Source organism: Patagioenas fasciata, chromosome 1 (genome assembly GCF_037038585.1).
Source record: "Patagioenas fasciata isolate bPatFas1 chromosome 1, bPatFas1.hap1, whole genome shotgun sequence".
NCBI classification, from domain to species: domain Eukaryota; kingdom Metazoa; phylum Chordata; class Aves; order Columbiformes; family Columbidae; genus Patagioenas; species Patagioenas fasciata.
In genome coordinates, this window is record NC_092520.1 from 119688386 (window position 1) to 119708283 (window position 19898).

Sequence of the window (19898 nt, forward strand, 5' to 3'; positions counted from 1 at the left end):
CCCATGGGCAGGCAGGTGTTCAGCCATCTCCAGGAAAGCCAAGGTCCATCACATATAATGGTTACTTGGGTCATTCTTAACATCCTCCTTTCCTTCTTCTACTTGCTGTTTTATATACTGAGCATGATGTCATATTGTGTTGATATGCCTTTGGTCAGTTGGGGTCAGCTGTCCTAGCTGTGTGCCCTCCAAACTTCTTGTGCATCCCCAGTCTCCTTGTTGGTGGGTTGGTATGAAGAGCAGAAAGGTCTTGAATCTCTGTAAGCCCTGCTCAGTAACTACCAAAACATTCATTTATTATCAACACTGTTTCCAGCACAAATCCAAAACATAGGCCCATACTACTATACTAGCTACTATGAAGAAAATTAACTCTATCCCAGCCAAAACGAGCATACCTTGCAAGTCTATGAAAGTTAGCAAATCTGCTTTCTTTAAAAAAGAACTAGTGGAGGGATGCAAAGAGGCTCTTGCAATGATTGAACTGTTGGAGCTAGAGAATAATTCTTGGTATTTCTTGAGGTGAAAGAAAGGGACATTGAGAAACTGAAGTGAGAAAGCTCTAGGTTAGTATTTTAGTTATACGAATAGGTAGGAAAGCACAGTTACAGAGAGCTAATCTGCAAGAGTTTTAGATGTAGGTTGAATGTAGAGCTCTTAACAGAGATGTAGACCCAAGCTGACTAAAATGATGTGTGAGGATAAGGACTACAATGATAGTGCTATGAAAAAAGGAAATAAATGGAAACATTTGCAGGGGGAGGGAAATGAGAACCGTGCAGGCTCACATGGAGAGTAAACTGATAGCTAGACATCAGTGAAGACCTGTCAGAGGAGGGCACAGAACTGTGATTTGAAGAGAGTGAAGTTAGCTTAATTGGAGGGAAGGACATCAGTGAATTGTCAGCACAGGAAACATTGCTGGCTTGAATGTAGTCTGTGATGAAATTACCCAGACATGGGAAGTAGAGGAAGAGGGAGAAGATGGTAAAGCACAGAATCTTGAAAGCAAGGGGACACAGTGACACACATACAAAGTGAGATCAGAGGAAAGCTGGAAGATGAGGCAGCCTCCAAAGTCAAGAATAGTACAGGTGGCCATGTCAAAGCCAGTGACTCTGCTAAGAGGATGAGGAAGAAATATTGCTTCTAGTTTCACTGAAGAAGTCTGTGGAGTGGACTTTAGTGAGAGTGATTTTGTTGGTAATAAACTGAAATGCTCTGGTATTATAAAGTATTTTTGATGTTCCTGTCACTGACTTATGAAAAAAAAAAAGGAATAGGTTTAGGGCCAAGTTCTGGCCTGAAATGAAATCGTCATTTGACTGTAGTAATTTACCTTACAACTTAGTCGAGGAAAATCCTGTTTTCTAATACTTATGTATACACTAACTCAGGGGAGAGCTACATGACCTGCAGGGCTTTTTGTCTTACAGGGTAAAATGATTTCCTTTCCCTGAAGTAAATGCATGTGCATACATACCAAGGAAAAGAAGCTTTATGTCTGGTACACTGACACCCAAAAAGCTGTTGGTTAAATCTACAATCACTTCATATGTTTACATAGACTTAGATGTTCTATCATTGTACTAGTCAGACTGCAGAATAAGTATCTTCTCACTTAAATGGTTGCTAAGATTATCCCATGTTTTGAACATTGCACAGAAAATCTACTGACTATATCTTCTGACACAAAGTATATGCGGTCAGTGTATATTCTGAAGTGTGAGCAATTAGTATGTCAATGCATAGAAGAATTTGAAATACTAAACATGTGCTAAAGCTTATAATTAAATAGATTACTTCAGTGACACTTGTGCAAGTTGTTTATTTCCATTGTAACTACCAGGGCACAGTATATTTCATCCAAACTAATGATGCAGTTGCATTTAGAAAAAACCCTCAAGTATATTTTTCACGTTTAATAATTTCAACCAAGATACACAAGCAGTCCACTTGTTCATTGTATTTTGGCATATATTATTCTTCATAGGAAGAATAATTTGACTTTTCAGTTATGAGGTACACTACTGGAATATTAATTTTTTGCTTTGTGAGATTTCTGAACAGTATTCAGAATCTAACTATTCAGAAAACAGACTGCATTCAGAAGTATTATCACTGACCAATAATGACAAATTATTCCCTACTTCAGCAATAATTTCATGTTCAGTAGGTATACATCTGAGTAGTAAACTGATTAAAATGCTCCTTTTATTTGAACTTTTTAAGACATTAAGTCATACAGCTGTTTTAAAATATTTTGCTAAATGGAAAGCTGCTTCTAACAAGTATGTTTCAGGAAAAAAAGAAAAAGAATGCTTTTGAAAAGCTTTTTGTTCCCCTCATTCCATCAAAGCCCAACTTTCAATCTGGTTTCCTGTGCAAACATACTGCTGTGAATGTGTCTCTGTGTTTCCCACCTAATAACTTCTGAATGTGCTTAGCAACTTCAAACACTTCTGACAGGAGAAAGGATGGTGGTGAAAGGAGGCTTGATTTCTCAAATATAATTAAAATCCCTGAATTTTCATCAAAGTCAGTGGCTGGGAAGAGAAAAAGAAACCCTATTAGTATTCCCAGTGAGGGAAAGTGCAGTCTGAGCCCACACTTCTTTACACACTGAAAAAAAATCATGCAGGTGAATGTCATTGTAAGTTATGGAAGAAAGCTTCAGCTAGAGCTTTCTACTCAGACAGAAAGTCAGTTGAACTTAAGACACAAATTGGTAGGAAATAAAGCTTCATTATTTTCCAGTGCTCATAGAGCTGCTTGTCAGTAAAGGAAAGGTTCATCTCACCACACTTTTCCATTTTGCAGTGTTGATACCTTTATTTCCATGCCCAGCTCTCATTGTAGTCAATAGAGATAAATAAGTTTTAGAAGGTGATTAATTTCATCCTAACGCAAAAAATAATAAAGGTAAAATATATTCTATCTTAGAAAGGCCAGTAGCTCAGATGTAAATGTGTACAGGTTTGTCCCACAACATAGATTATTTTCTCACATATACGTGAATTACCTTAGTAAGGATAGTTGTGATGAAGCATGCAGGAGAGGATGTGGAGTTTCTATTAGAGAGGGCATCAAAAGGCAAACAAAAAATAATTGGGGAATGGCAGGCAGCAAAGCAATAGTGCCACTCGGCTTTAGGAAGATGCAGGGAAGAATGATTAATGTTTTTATTCCACCTGGGAGAAGGTATAAAATTAATGTACAGCTGTTTGTATGAGTGAGATGTATTTGAATTCTCATGTAGGTAATGTCATATGTGCTGGCATAAACAGTTTTTGTTATCCAAAAAATTCTTAGTTTTTGCAGTTTCGTACAGTTATTACATCACATGCCAAGTTTCCAGCTAATTACAACACCCTCAATTTGATTAGACAGTCACTATAGCTGCCGAAAAAGAGTTTTACTGAAAGATTATTGAAATTAGAATGTGATTTTCTAAATAAAAAGGGTACTTTAAAAAAACAATTTGCAGGAGATCCAAACACAGAGTTAACTTAAATGGCTGGAAGAGACATGAAGTCTGGAAAACTAAGAGAATGCTGTAAGGATGAAGCTTACATACATTTGCTGTATGAACCCTGACTAATAAGCCTCTGAAGAGAGTATATTAATTCTCCTCATCTTGAGCTTGCTTGATCTCATGCTTCATGTTTGCTTGCCAAAACATCATACAGACATTTGGTATTGCATCAGAATCATAGTTTTATGTGACATTTCATTTTCTCAAATGATTTGATATTTTTAATAGAGCTAGCAAGGTGATTTGCCCTCTGTTACTAAATAATGTCTTCCAACATGGTCAGAAGAAAGGAGGATTTCTGTTTACATTATTTTCGTTATAATGCATTTGAAAATAGAACTGCTTGAAGGAAGTAGTGCTCTTAATGGAATAGTAAATAGCCTTTTATTTTTCTTTTGTGCAAATTAGATGATATTTCTCACACAGAAGATGTGGTAGTATTTACTATATCCTTTGCTTTTTTATTGCTTGAACTTAGCAGTGATTTCTGATAACTTTTTAAAATTATGATCAAGCTGATTATATTTGTTGTTCATTTGTTGTTTTTTACTGCTTCCTGATAATGATAGCTGAATGAAAACTGTTTGAGGCTCAAAACCAAGTGACATCCATGCACTTAGTTTTCCTAGTGCTATGCAAATTATCTAAAGAATACATTTTCTAAAGGCAAAGGGAAAAAAAAAACCCTTAAATTATTCCAAGCAGTCAAGAAATATTCATATTCCATCTCTAGCACTGTGAGGATATTAATTGCAAGCTTTTGCTCAAGACTTTTTTTCATAATGTTACAACTGAAATGAATCTCTGTGCCTTCTAAGACAGGAAATTCAAAAGTCTGTTGACCTTAGCTGAAAAGGACAAATTCGGAGAAATAAACTAAAGTGGAAAATGTCTTACACATATCTGAAACAATGATCCTGATATTTTAGAGAGATAATTATGTGATTCTGTGGTGGGACTTAGGGATGGTTCAGAATCACTCAGTGACACTTAAACCAACCACTTGATTGTCCAAGCTGTTCAAAAGGAAGTGGAAAAACTAAAACAGTAAAGGAGGAAGACTGAGTTGCATGTAGCATTAATGTAAATGGTTAGTCTAGACCATCTGGTCTCCTGCATAACTCACTTGCCAAGGAACTTCCTTGACACTCCTGTGCCATGTCCTGAGCTAAGTGTAGGTCCGTGAAACAATGTCCAGGGACCTGGGTGCACACTCGAGTTGCTGGCAGCAACCCAGCTCTTCCACTGCAGTGATGGAGATACAAGGAGGAAGGCAGAAGTTAGAGAAGTAACTAGCTTAGTTTTCTCCCACTTGTTGAAAATATGAAGATAATAAAATCTCTTTATATTTTTTTTAAATGTCTAATAATTTTATTCTAATTTTTCCCTAATTTCTGTCACTCTGTAATCCTTAATCCTGATGAAAGCCTGAGTAACACTCATGATAGTGTGGGTTAGAAGAGTGGGTTAGATGACAACACTGGGACTGATGCAGTCTTTCTCAAAGAAACTTCTGCAAATTCAGTGCATTTTTAGGAGTTGAGAACTGGAGTTTCTCAAGCTCTGACCTCTCAACTTGAAGCACCTTGAGGGTTATCTGCCATCTATAACAATTAGACAGTGAACTCCAATCGATGCTTCCGATTGACTTGCAACACCTGTGAACTGGTCAAGCAGCTACCCCATGTTAAAACATACTGCTAGTGATACTTATGTGTGTCCCTATACTATACTTTTTCTATCTTGTCCATCTGTTAGGTCTCCTCTTTTCATCATCTAAGAAAAGTTGGTATATCTGAAGGAATATGTTTGTCTAATATTTATTTGTCTAATGCTTTGTATGTGGGAGCTTTAATGTGCTGAGGAGTTGATGCCCTTAAAGTAAAATTCAGTAGATTTAACTTTAATTTTCTAGTTCACTTAAAATTAGACTTGTGATTAATAAAATCTTTCCTTATAGTGAGCGCATAAGAGCTCAGATATGGGGATTTTCTGAGGTAGGAAGACCTGTACACTGCAATGAACCGTGGCGGCAGGGAGGGCTTGGGAGGTTCCAGCTGCCCCCTTCTTTGCCTTTGGTTGGCATCTCATGGTGGGCTGGAAAGAAGTCTCCAAGTGCACCCCGCTGGAATGAAAATCTCCACTCTCTGTCCTTGTCTTAACCTGGGTGGCCTGAAGCACAGAGTTTGTGGTGGAAACTGGCCTTACAAAATCAGTAACCTTTTATCAGAAGGTGTCTGCTGAGTTCATGATGAAAAATAATCATTAATGCACAGGAAACATCTTTCTGCTTTTTAGTTCAAAATGCAATTACATTGCTTCTTTGTCCTGGTAAACTACTGTACATGAGTTCTCTATTATCACATGACACATGAATAGGAGTCTCAAAGTGGTGAGAAAGAGGAGAATGGGATGGAACATAGTATTTCTTATGTAAATCTGGTTTTTTAGCAAAGTCCAGGACTTCTAATATAGTTGACAGTGCTCTGCTGTAATTATTAAAGAATTCACTCATTAATCCCTAATGTAAAATATCTTATTCTTAAAAAAAAAAAAAAAATAAAATTTGCTTTCATCAAATTAGAGCATGTGGGGGGCGGGGGGGAAGGCAGCAAAGGGAAGTTAAATAAACAAACAAGCCAAAAAATGAAACACCAAAAAAACCCCAAAACCAAACCCTAAGAAAAGTGCCCTGAGATGCCATTTGTGGGGGTTGTGATTAAGGAAATTAATGGAAATAACGTTCAGGCAACTTCCATTCCTGAATCTTCACTGAGAAAAAGCAGGATAATACAGAGTCAGTAAAGGTAATTTAATTTGAAACATTTTGCAACTAAAAGAAATCACAGTTAATTTCTGCCCTATCCATTATCTCTGGTTTCTTTAGACTACGTAGAAAAATAATGTAGGCTAATATTTTTTGTAGATAAATTTTGTTTCAAAAATAGACAAAATATTATTTTGAGACATTTCTACAACAGAGAGGTTTGAGCTATAAAAAGATATCTAAACAAAAACATGGATAAGTCTCAGATTTGTTTTTGTAAAACAAAAAACCTATAATCATCAAAAGCCAGTTCACAGTATGTTAAATGTTTCATAAAATACAGAAACACTAACTGTAAACATTGCAAAAACTGTTTCAGCAGTCCCAGTGCACTCATTTTATCACAGTATGTCTCACTAGTTTTGTATATATCTATCTCATTAGTAGAATATAGGTATCAGAACCATTCAAAGAATTCAAGAGAACAATTCACTACCAGGAATATTGAGGTTTCTACTCACGACCAGTATGTGAGTCTCTTGAAGTATTGTCAGGGAAGAAATACTTCACTGATTTTCTCTTCTAGCCACCCATAATAATTTTAATCTTAAGCTCAGATTCACAACTACATCTCATTACACAGATGTGTAGGGAGAGAAATAAGTATGGCTTTCCCAAGGAGTGGAATCAATTTAATGTATGTGCATTTCCTAGACTTTAGAAAGGTGTGAAGGTTTCATAACAAAAACAGAAACAAGAAATTGAGGACAAAATTTGTTTTGGGGTCTTGCTGGGGGATGTAGAGAGAAAATATATTGCTAATATACGAGAATAGATCCAAAGGTGACAGGAAGTTGTGATAAACTGAACAAATTGCTAGCAGATCATTTTGAATTTTTATGCCACACTTTATCATGGCATATCCTACTTCTTTAGTAGGACAGAAAGGAGTCTGTCTATATATGTTCCCCTAACAATAAAGGGAAAATCTACTCTGCTTCTAGGACTTTCATATTAAAGCACCAGGTAACAGATTGTTAAGGAATATTTGGGGACTCAAATAGTCTTGGCAAAAATAATAATAATAATTTAAAAAGTCATTAATGGACCAGAAACTCATGTGAATTTAAGTTATTGAAACTTAGTCTACTGGTAGAATTTTTTTGATGTGCGAATTTAAGTTTGCAGAATTTATCTCATCTCTGGTAACTGTAATGGTAAACAATTTGCATAGACTTTAGCAGTACTAAAACTTAGGGGAAATGGCTTAAATACAAAGCTGTCTTGAAGGACCTTTTTATCTCTGAAGAGACCATATGCATGATACAAAATTTTTTTTCAGCATTTCCTATGTTTAGTTTTAAGTGAAAGATCAGATGCTACTGTCATCTAATAACTAGTGTCTTGATGATTTTTAAATAATCAGAGTATTTTTTGCTAGAATTGATGTGTATTCCACTTTTTTTTTTTTTTTGTGGTGTTCATCCAGGTTGCTAGCTTACCATATATGTATAGGTTTAGATAGTTATCAAAGTCACTTATTCAGACAGTTCTGTATTTCAGCTCAGACAGAAACCTAGTCATTTGAATCTTTCAGGTGGAGCTAACAGACTAGCTGTCCTCTTACAATGAAAGGCTGAAATTTTGGAAGACCAAGGAAAGGCCTGTTGCTCGTTCCACATGTAAAAGTGTTAAGATTACAGGAAAACACCTTTAGGAAGATGTTGTAGATTGTGAGAGGCAAAAGCTAACACCTTTAATTTTTCTCACTCATGATCTGATTTTGCCTATCTCATTCTCACTCCTGGTAGTGACTGTACAGGAAATCTTGGCATACACTCAGAACAGATAGAATATAAGGAGAAATTATTATAATATTAGCAATCAGAAGAAAATAGAATTATAGGTTTTATTCTGTTCTGTGGTTTAAATGACACAGTAACTCCTGTGTATGGAAACTAGTAGGTAACCACACTGCAATTTTTGTGTAATTCCAGACTATATGAAATTCACAGCAATTTAATGTTGTATTAATGATCACTTGCAGTTTTAACCACCTGTTTTCTGAGCTACAACAGGTGTCATGGGCATGTGATAAACATTTTGAATCTGTTTTCTTAAATTTCTTAGTAAAGTCCATGCTTTCCTTTCAGGTAAACTGACTCAGTATGTCAAAGAATTGGAATGATAGAAAGGTTGACACAATCAAAATAACAGGAGATTCATAAAGTAATCTGCATTTAAAGAAAGGGAGAGAAGAAATAGGATGGCAGGAAGGTGACCCCAGGTATAATAACAACAGAAAAACTGATCAAGAGGAATATTCCTAGTGGCTTTGAGAGTAAGGCAGACAACAAGTTTAAAATATTTCCCTAAAGGTAGGGAATTAATCAGTAGACCTATTTTTTTTTTTTCCCCCAAGGAATTCTGAGGTGTTGTTTTTTTTTTTTTTTAACAATTGAGATGAAAAGTCAAAATAAACTTTTGAGAAAAATCTCTCCATAGGAGAATTTGACAGCAAATAATCACAAAGAAAATGAGTTATATAAGAATGTTAGTACAAATAATTTATAGATTGTTTTGGATAAATCTGGAAAAACATGGAGAACTTCATAAAATACAATATTCAGAAGCAAGTGTTACATTTATAAAGGTAATTTTGTCCCCTCTCTTTTTTCCCCAAAAAAGGATTTCACTTTCCTATGTAATCCTAGCTGAGTTACAGAAAAACTTGTTCACAGAGCATCTCCAAGGATGGAGACTCCACAATCTCCCCTGTGCCAATGCTCAGTCAACATCACAATAAAAAAGCATTTGCTAATATTCAGAGGGAACCTCCTGTGTTTCAGTTTGGTCCCTTTGCCTCTGGTCCTATCTAAAAAGGTCCTGGCTCTGTCTTCTATACAGCATCCCTTCAGGCATTTATACACATTGGTAAGTTCCTCCTGAGCCTTTCACAGGCTGAACAGTCCCAACTCTCTCAGCCTTTCCTCATAGGAGAGATACTCCATTCCCTTCATCAACTTTGTGGCCCTTTTTTGGACCCCCTCCACTATATTCATGTTGCTCTTGTACTGGGGAGGTCAACACTGGACCCAGCACTCCTGGTTTGGCCTCACCAGTGCTGAGTAAAGGGTGAGGATCACCTCCCTCAACTTGCTGGCAAAACTCTACCTAATGCAATCCAAGACACCATTTACCTTTGTTGCTGCTAGAACACAGATGTGGGTCACGTTCAACTTGGTGTCCATCAGGACCCCCAGGGCCTTTTCTGCAAAGATAAGGTTATACCTTCTACAGAACTCGCAGTATGAAACCAATATGGAGCTCTAAAAGCACAATTTTAAGTCTGACGAAAAGTCAATAAGTTGAGTTTAAATTGTACATTAAATTGTAAATACAAATGACAGTAGAAGTTCGCTTTAACTCTTTTTTAATTCTTACCCCTGACAACCACCAGGCTTCTTTCACTGTCAGTGGTTTGGTCTTGGGAGATTTCTGCTGTTGCTTTTCCACTGAGGAACCACTGAAGGTTCCCTATTTCTTTGGAGCCATGGTTCTTCTACAGATCTGCTCGAGGATGCCCTGACTGTGTAAGTTATGAGCTGTCAAGGAAGGCAGTGCCTGTAGGAGTGTTTTTTTTTGTGTGAGAATGTTTCATATGTCATGTCCCAAATCAGGCAGAACAGAGCGCTGGACCTGGGTCTTGTGCATCCCAGATCCTGCTGGCTCTTGAAGCATCACAAAATAGACCTGCAAGGTAGGAAATCAGTTTGTCCAGGAAAACACAATTTACACTACAAAGGCTTTGTTATTCTTGTTTAGCAAATAATATTGGATGAATTTATAACCTAAGAAAACTGTAGTATTCACATCTGTAGATACTCATTAGAAGTGGGATTTATTCCCAGAAGAATCATGCACCAGTTTCCTTTTCTTCTAAGTAAATACAGAGCCATAAATCTTGCAGAGAGGCAGAATCAGAAATAACTAGGTCATTACCAGTGAAAAGCTTCACTTTCCTTTCTGTTTTTGTGCCCATGTTTGACTTCTAATACATACTTCACACTTACCTTCACAGTTTCATCTTGTTCATTTCAAATTCTCATTTTAATTTGTCAAGAACACGCTGAATTCTGTTCTCCATGGAGTCTGACATCTCTCCTGCACTGGGGTGATTTGCAAGGTTTTCACTACTGGATCGCTGAAGTTATTAATAAGGAAAATTTTTGTTCAAGACAAATCCCAGGGGCTCTCACTTGAAATGCTCTCATTATCTTTCACTGAACTAACATCTGGTTGTTGTGTATATTTAAGCTGAGAGATTTCATTTAGATTGCAGCTTTATGTATAAGTTTCTAGTACAAAGAGGAGGAGGGAAGAGTAGGATGAATGCCAGATCCTGTCATCCATCCTTTCCTTGCATCTGATCCCTGAGCTGACTGCGGAGAGTTGGGATGAACCTTTAGTACTGTGCAGTAGGTGTGTAACTCCCTGCCTGCTGAGGAGAGGGAAGAAAAGACTGCCCTGTGCAGGACCCATCTGCCCTGTTCCCTTAGTTTGTGCATAAAAATGTCATGTCAGATGCTGTTACAAGATCATGTAAAAATATATTTTAATGCCAAAGATGCTAATTAGTGTTTTTTATGAATGCGAAGTTTTAACTCAAGAAACTTTTCTGTGACTTCTAAACTCCGCTGATTATTTTTCCTGGCCAAGAGCAACAGAGTGACATGGTGCTTTTTAATTTCAGGGAATATACTGAAAATGGGAGTTGCTGAAAGTAATTTTTGCATTATTTAAAATGCACTCTTAGTATAACTAAAGAAAGCACATGTACTTAAGCATTACGTTGTATGTGGCCTGGGCTGTATTACAGCTGTATCTTCCTTTGGGGGAGAGCAATGGGTAGTGTAATAACATAATGGGACATTGAATCAACTCAAGTAATTGATTAACTCTACAGTAACTAATATTTACTGACTGAGCTTTATCTATCCTCTCTCTGGTACACAAATTGCACATTGAATTTGATCCAATTACATTAGTGCTCAGGCCAGCGAGCCTGAAATTCAGACCTCAAGTTGAGGGGTAATTGTCCATGCAATGAGAGTAATGGTGTCGCAGTTGTGGCCAATACAAGCACCCACACTAAGTGAAATGAGGTTCCTTCCTGGACTTGCTGTGTACGGTTCCAGCTGCACATTGGACTGGCACAGTGATAGTGGGGGTATGATCACAATTCCTGCGTCTTTATATGTGGCCCTGCATAATTCAGCCATTTTCTTGCAGGGACCTCCTACAAGTTGGAACTAGCTTTTCTGTTCCCTGTCCAGTGGTCAAGTAGTCTTTGAATCTTTTTGAATGCTTCCCTCCCCTTGCCAGTCTTTACAAAGGCATTATATTGCCATTCACTGCTGAGGTGCTATGTGTTCTTCAGGGAGATTTGTTAGGTTGCATCAGTACTGTTCTGTCCCCACTCCTCTCAGTACCAGCTCATTGTTTGCTGTGAGGTCAATAAAATTCTGTTTTCTGTCAAACTACAGTCAGTTTTCTTATGAGAGTTGCAGCCATCTCCGGTTCACCAGCCTGTCATGTGGATACTGCTGCAGGGATCATTAATGAGATATACCAAAGGATGTAGAAGGATTTTTTAGCCATGCTATTTTATTTCTACAGCCACTGCTGGTTTTGCTTTTATGTCCTATGTGGACACTTTTATCTTGGTGAAATTAGGAGAGATCAGAGATCAGATTTGCTGAGAGAAGGAAGGAAAGGGTCTGAGAAGCAGTTGGCTAGCCATCAAATTTATTAATTAATTTTACTTTATTACTAAAATAATTCCAAGAGATGTTCTGTTCTTTTACAATATTATCAGCTTGATCATAGTTTAGTGACTGAATAATCAAAGAATCCTTTAGGTTGAAAAAGATTGTGATTTAGCTCTTTCAGGTACTGAGTCATTCAAAAACAAGGATCTGACCCATCAGTCTGGAAAAGAAATAACACTTATCTGCAGTATATTTGTGCATATTCATATGAACCGGAAAAGAAATTTTCCAAATGCATTTCAGACTTTTCAGGAAATATTTGAAATCTATATGACAATCTTATGGCCCTTTCTGACAATTTTTCATACCTTTCAACACTTGCATATGTCCAACCCTTCCGTCTCTCCTCCCTTTCTCTTTTCTCAATTCCAAATACCAACCTAACACAAATTCATTTGAAAAATAAAATAATTATACTAAAGCCTGTTACCAGAACAACAGAAGAGACCAGCGCACCAGGTCCTAACTCCCAGAGAGATAGAAGACAACGCCTCTGGAGCCAAGCATAGGAACTGTCCTGTTGGGGTACATCTTGCAGACAATATTTGGTCATGGGCACAGGGACACACCATATTCTTCAGGGGGATGTCAAGGAGATAGAAATGAGATAATCTGTCAGACTTTACAGTCCTGCTCTTTGCACATTTCTAGCCTTGCAAAGGTTTTGTTTTGTTTGTGGATTGCCTCTGTTTCTACCAGTATGTGGGATAGGCTCACGTTGGTAATGGGTCAAGAGAGGCCATGAAGCAGGCATTATGAACAAGTTTGCTCTTCACTAAATAATTTCAACATACTTTTTAGAGTGTTTAGGTTTTATATGTTTCCTAATTATCCTGCAAACTTTATAGGTCAGGGCTGATTATTTTTTGTTTGCAGTGACCCTTGTTCCTGGTAAAATTCCCTTGTCAGTAACTTGAACAAATGGCTGTTAAAGGCGAAAGCACCTCTAATCTACTGGTCTCATCTATGCCTTCTTCAGTCAGCTTTCCAGTAAAACAGCAATGAAAGAAACATGACGTATGAGGATCTCTAGGTTTAGAGTAATGTTGCAGTTGCAGGTATAAAGAACAGATTGCATTGAGCCATCAAGAAGTTTTTCATTTCATACAACTGGTTTCATATCTCAAGAAAGTGAAGGTCAGACTTATATGTCCTGAGAGATTCCTTCTAGCTGTAACTTCCTAGAGAAAGGAGCTGTTGATCCACCATAGCTCAGAAGGTGTTATTCTCTTGTCACCTACTAAATGGGCACCTCTTCCTTAGTGCTCTGATCAGCAGTGGCAGAAAGGAACAGGCTCAAGGAACCTTCCTGAGGGTTCCTAACGAGCAAGGCAAAAAGACACAACTAATATGCCCACATGTAATAAACAGGTTGTACTTCAAGGAAGAGAATAAATGAAGTTCTGCACTCCAGAGAACATTTGCATGCTTTAATGAGGTTTGTGGGAACTCCTGGCTGAACTTGACAAAAGCAAGTATGAAAGGAGGGTCATCTCTCATCTCAGTTCTCCCTGTGATTTTAGTAACATAAAACAAAGGAGAGTGATCACAGCAATTGTACCCAGTCCCTTAGTATCACACAATAATGCTTTTAAGTTTCAGAAAACTCCCTTCTTCTCACACATATGCAAGACGTACAAATCTAGCAGAGTAAGACTTGGCCAACTTCACAGCATCCTTTCCAGTTGTCTGTCTCTGCTGCCTGTGTTTGTCAGTCTAAGGAAAGCTATAAAATCTGGATGTTATCTGAAAAGCTTAATCTGTGGTGAAAGGCAAACAACTGTTTTGACAGAACAGCAAAGTTTGAGCACTTTTACAGCTGTCTGTGGTTTATTTCCAAATGTCCATTAATATTCAAGTCTGTTAAACCTGGTGAGAGGTGCAGATGAGGAACACCAGGTGTAAATCACTACAGATTTTCAGGGAAACAATTTATTGAGTTTAAGCCTTAAATTAAGTTACAAGTGCCATACCAGGGTTACACACCTAATATGAAGTTATACACGCTGGATGATATATTCTAATGCTGTGTAATTTGTAAGAATTGTTATTTTACCTATATAATTGCATGTTGTCTATAGGGAAACACAAAAAAACCAAACCAACAAGACATGCCAGATGCTGAGAGTAAACTGGAAGAGGTGCCCTGCAGCCAATGAAATTGGGTTAATTCTGACCGCTTATCTCTTAAATAGGCTGGAAGTAGAAATGTGAGCTTGAATATTAGACTCCTAGACATTGTCATACTCTCAGTACATCCATGTTTCTGGCACAACTATAATCATATTTGAGGCTTGGATTGTGTAGAATAACTTAAATTTCCTTTTCATAGATTGCTTGGGGAACAAAGTATTATATCCTTATTGATATTTCCTTTATTTTATTGTTGTTTCAGGTTAGGTTTCCCCATGATGATTGTCTCCTGTACCATCGGGATGTGCTATCTTCTTGTTGCTCATGTCGTAGTAGGTTGGAACTCATAGTAATTTATACTTTCAAGACTCATAGAAGCTTTCTCTTTCATTTAGTTTATATATCAGAACACTAAGAACACACATCACAGGAACAAAATGTCTGAAGCCCCAACATATGGCATCAATCAAAATGATTGTCAGCATCTGCGTCAGGTTTGGTCATTCTTAACATTCTGTCTTGTGAACAATTTGCAAAACTAGAATATCAAAATTAAGAGAATCTGTATATTTAATTATGAATAAAACTATTGTGCAGATGAAAAGGCACCATCAGAAGGGAATACATTGTGCCTGAAAGTTTGTATTGACACAATTTGAGTATAGTCACAAATGAAAGCTCATTCACCATAGCAGAGGTTCAGTAATTTCTTTTTAGGGCTTCATTTGTTGTTGTCAATGTATTTAGCTATTTGTGTTAAAGTAACTAATATTCAAGCTGTAATAATAAACAGTTAAGCAGAAAGTCTGTACACTATGAAGGATGTATCATTATATACATTTAAAAATAAATACATCTCCTGAAAATGTGTTTTGGAAAGAGTTATTATTTTGCAACTGGGATTGCTTTCTATGGAGGCTTTGCTTTTTTGTCTTGAGGCTCCTAATCAGCATTAAGCTGCCTTTTTTCTTAGAATAAACTAATGCTTCTCTTCTTAGCAAAGTATGGACATAAAATGTGATAAAGCAGTGGACATCTTCCATTTAATTATTAATTCATTTCTGTGATGAAGTACTCTAGATCTTTTAATAGGTTAATATGGAAGAATGAGATCATACCTTGGCTTTGATTTCCTTCTCTCTGATAATAATATGTTCAACCACATATGTTGTTTTATATAATTGACTACCAGAATAGGTCAAACTTCTTATTATATTAAGTCCTGTGAGGCATTCAAGGTCTCAGTCCCCTTCTTTCAATACCTTTCTGGGAGTGGTCTTAACTATTGGTGGGTCTGTTTTATCCTGAGTCAGAGAAATTGCCAGTCTGGTGAGCACAAACCAAGTGAATGAGGCTGAATTACAGGAAACCGGTAGAGATGATCAAATGTGGCTTTTACTTGTGCCTAGTCCTCAAGATAACCTGGTGAGAAAGAGGCAGTATCTCTACCAGAGAGGGTGTCTTAATCACAGATCCCATTTTACTCATGCAGGTTTTGTCTCTCTCACATAAATATTTGTTTGTTTGTGTTTTTTTTTTTTTTTTAAATTCTGAAATATGATGCTAAAAGGCTAATGGAAATGAGTCACAGCACGCACGCAAAGCAAGGCTGGATCCCACTCCCTCCTGGTAGATTCAGTGGTAACAGAGGAAGCATGTGGAGCAGGAGGTGAAGAACTCTCACCATTGCCCCAAAACCTCCCACCAAGACTTCCAACCCCATCCATGCTTGGATCCCCTGGATTGGTGAAGTCTCCTGTGACAGGGCTGAGTTTTGCAGCACTGTTGAGAAACCTTGAGGCTGTTCTAACAGTGATCAGCTGCAGATCACAAGATCCTCTGCCAAGAACCAACATAACTTCCACTTACTTTTATATAATATAAAAAAAAAAAACATCCCCCCTTGCCCCTCACATCCCCAAACCAAACCCCTGCAACAAGTCTGGATTAAAACACAAAACAAATAGGTAAGCCTGAAAGATACTCCTTCAGACAATTTATCTGAAATTGAATTTGGCCTGTCTCAATCTCAATGTTGAGACTTTTCATTTGTAAGAGCAGTTCACTCTGTAATAAATGGAATTCTGTTTCAATTAAAGAAACATTTATGTTAATCAGCTTAGCATTGATCCCTGGTTAAAAATATTCACAAAGTATTTTATAGCCCTCAGCATTTTTCACATTGGAGCAATCTTGGTACAGTCACTGGTTGTGCAAGAGCTGTTGCATTAAGCCCTGGAGAATGCAAAATCAGGGTTCTGATAAAACACATTTGTTTTTATCTGTTTTGAGTGGATTGGTTTTTTTTCTTTTTTCTTTTTTCTTTTTCTTTTTTTTTCACTCAAACAATTTAAGGTTTTATTTTCTCTTCCATTAAAACACCATTGGCTTGTAGGAGTATAAAAATAAGATGATGTAACAGCATAACTTACTAATTATTTTTTATTGTTCCTTTAAAGGAGTAGAAAACCTAAAGAAAACCTGATCCTCTTGCAAATCCTAAGCAAACTCATGCTAACAATATGAACACATTAGCTGACATGAAAATGCATGTCTGCATTTACAGTTTGCTGGAAGGAGGAAGATAGAATTGCAGCAATTCATTTCCACTCACTCATCTTGGCAAATGCTCTGGAGCACTATGGTGTGAGAGACATCTCTCTGGCTTCAGAAATGATACATCAGTGTGGCTTAAATGAGATTTTCTTCCCCTTATGTTACTTGTCCTGTCAAAAGAAGGTAAGTAGTGCACAGGGAGTACAAAATCATGTTGATCACACTTTTAGACAACCAAACTTAAGGCTAAACTCATTCTGCTTCTAGAAATTTTTTATTATATACTATTTTCCTGAGGATTTCCTTCAAATAAACTGGCTTTCCTTCTTTAAACAACTATATTGCTTCATTGTAAGAAGAAGATAAAGTTGTTTGTTTGCACAGGTCTCTACGTGAGTGTAATCTAATGTTCAATAACCAGCAAAATAACAGTGATAAACATGTTTTCCTGGCCTCTTGCTGTTGTTTCTCACATTAGCAGACAATCTGCTAAAATGAAAATTACCCAGGTACTTCAGATCATTTCAAGGTAATGAAGTATATTTTTCATTGGCTTCCATTATAGTTACCACCCTAATCTGCACATCAGAAAGGCACAAGTTACAGTGACAAAACTAGTGTGTGCAATCTCATAAAAACTGAGTGAATTTGAAGAGTGGGTGGAATTTATTTTTGCAGTGAAATTCTCTCTAAAAGGCTGAACAAAATATTAGTTAAGTAATAAATTATGTAAAACTGTATCATCTTTATATACTCATGGCTGATCTCAGAGGACGGGATTCTCATTTTTCATTGAGATCGCCTTAGCCTATTGGGTGACATTTGTTTTAAGCCATGGAGTAAATATAAATATATGACTACTCTGAGATTAATTTACCCTTTCTGAATAGTGTAAAATGCAGTCAGACAACAATATACGAATTACGGCACTGCATGGCAATGTAAACAAAGCCCATTTAAAGAAGCCATCTCCAGCAGATTAGCACAGCAATTACTGAAAGCAAGGAAAGACAGAAACAGAACAGCAGTGAGAGTGGCCTAGAGTCTTTCCAGCCCAGCATCTCTCTCTGACAATCGGACATGGTAGGTGTCTGTGAAGAACTAAGAGTAAACATAAAATAATGTTTTCCCAGAATATTATCCAAACTTTGAGAGATTTCTGTGACTCAGACACTTCTTGAATGAGGGATGGCATCTTTATATTGCATTGCACCCGATGGATTTTCCTTTCACAAACTTAGCCAGCTCCTTGCTGAATCTGTGTAAATTTAACATCTGTCACGGGGAGTTTCACAGATAAACTATACACTGTGGGAAAAATATTCCAGCTGTTTGTTTTGAACTTGCCCTTTGCTAATTTAATTTCTATGACACCTCTCTCCCAAGACCTTTCCTAAATTCTTTGATTGGGAAGGGATAATGTATAACCATCCTTTTTCAAAATCATTGTTATATAGACCTAATTCCAATCTGGAGATCACAGCCTATTTGCTCATTTGTTATATGGAAATTCTCTCATATCTTTGCTCATTCCTTTTTTCACTTACTGAAGTTTCACTATAGCCTTTTTGAGTTGGAAGGATGAGAGGTATAAACATTAACCAAGAAACAAAGGCACAGTGGGTTTACATGGCAACCTGCTGATTTCTGCTTTTCCATTTTATTCCTGATAATTGTAAAGATATAATTCTCAGACTGTTATTGACAAATAAGATGAGAAATGTGTTTTTATATAAGAACATCTTCTAATAACAAGATACATTTCCTGAGTGATTGTTATTAACTTGCATTGTTTATTATGTAAAATTAAATATATTTTTGCTCCTCTGTCTAAATTACTTCACTCCTGTCCACAGTGAATGTCACAGGCTAATTTTCCCTAATAACTTGCTCTTGTATGGGTTTTCTGTAATTCTTTACTATTAACTGTTGTCTCTACTACTCTGAATAACCCAATGACTTTCACATTTAACCTTTTACTTCAAAATCTAGTCCACTTGAAAATACATTGACCATTGCAGAGCTAGCCTAACACCCTCTAGGGCATCATGGAAGGGCCATACCCCTTATCCTGTGGTAGTTTAATTTCTTTAAGAGCTGTTGGACTGAATATATTTACTCTCTATCTTTATTGCAGACAAGTCAAAATGAGTTTAAAAGCTGGAAATGATTTCCTGTACTGCACAGTGAGCTTTGTAAACACCTTGCTAGGAGATATTACTGAGGTATAATTGAAAAAACATTTCTCATTTCTGTAAGAATATTCAAATTATACTGAAGGATTTAGAAACATCCAACTATCTTGAAAAAGATCTAGTGATTTATTCTTTGGGGAGTAAGCCAACCTCAGCTCATATCTATAGAAGGAAACTTGCTTAACTGAATGGATTGTTCCATAGCTACTCCTAAAGTTTATTTTAGACCATACTAAAACTTCTTGTACCATGCCTTCATTAACATCAAATCTAGTTCTAGAAAGTCATTCTGCTTTTCTTAAAAAAGATCAAAATAAAGTGTATTGTTTCTAAGAAACCACATTTTAAAGGTACAGTTAGAAATGAAAATTGACCACCTAGAAAGAGGAAGGTCTCACCTAAGAAATCAAATGTTATTTGCAAAGTATTTGCAAAAACTCTCTTCAGACATCTTGTACTGCAGACTTCCTCCAGTGACTCAGAATGATTTTATATTTAATGTATGGGAATAGATTCAGAAAGAAAAGTCTTCTATTTCTTTCTGTGTTGCTAATTTCTGTGTAACCTTTTACAGTCAATGAACTTATTTGTTTGTTTCCTGATTTTACCTAGCTTTCTGAAGTGCTTTAAAAAAGGGTAGATTTGGGCTTTGCAAAGAAATAAATACCATTGATCAAATAGCAGGGAATTACAGTTAGATACAAACATCATTTATTATTTTAAAGATACTAATAAAAAATGTGGAAACATCATCCTAACAGCTATCAGATGGTTACTTCTTACTTTAACCACCATTAAAGAATTCATAGGTTCCAAATGGCAGAAAATCAGTGACATCCGAAATAGACAGAAAATAAATATTCTAAGCATGGGCCTCTGTT

At 36.7% G+C, this 19898-nt stretch overlaps 1 protein-coding gene across 2 annotated transcripts in view; it reads left to right on the plus strand.

Annotated features, from left to right (window-relative positions):
• Positions 1 to 15084, plus strand: part of OCA2 (OCA2 melanosomal transmembrane protein) — a 207306-nt gene extending 192222 nt beyond the window's left edge. For both annotated transcript variants that reach the window (XM_071803651.1, XM_071803652.1), the window contains one exon: positions 14529 to 15084. In XM_071803651.1, the coding sequence (XP_071659752.1) occupies positions 14529 to 14616 (88 nt within the window). In that variant the 3' untranslated portion in view covers positions 14617 to 15084. The remainder of the gene's footprint in view (positions 1 to 14528) is intronic.
• The last annotated feature ends 4814 nt before the right edge of the window (positions 15085 to 19898 follow it).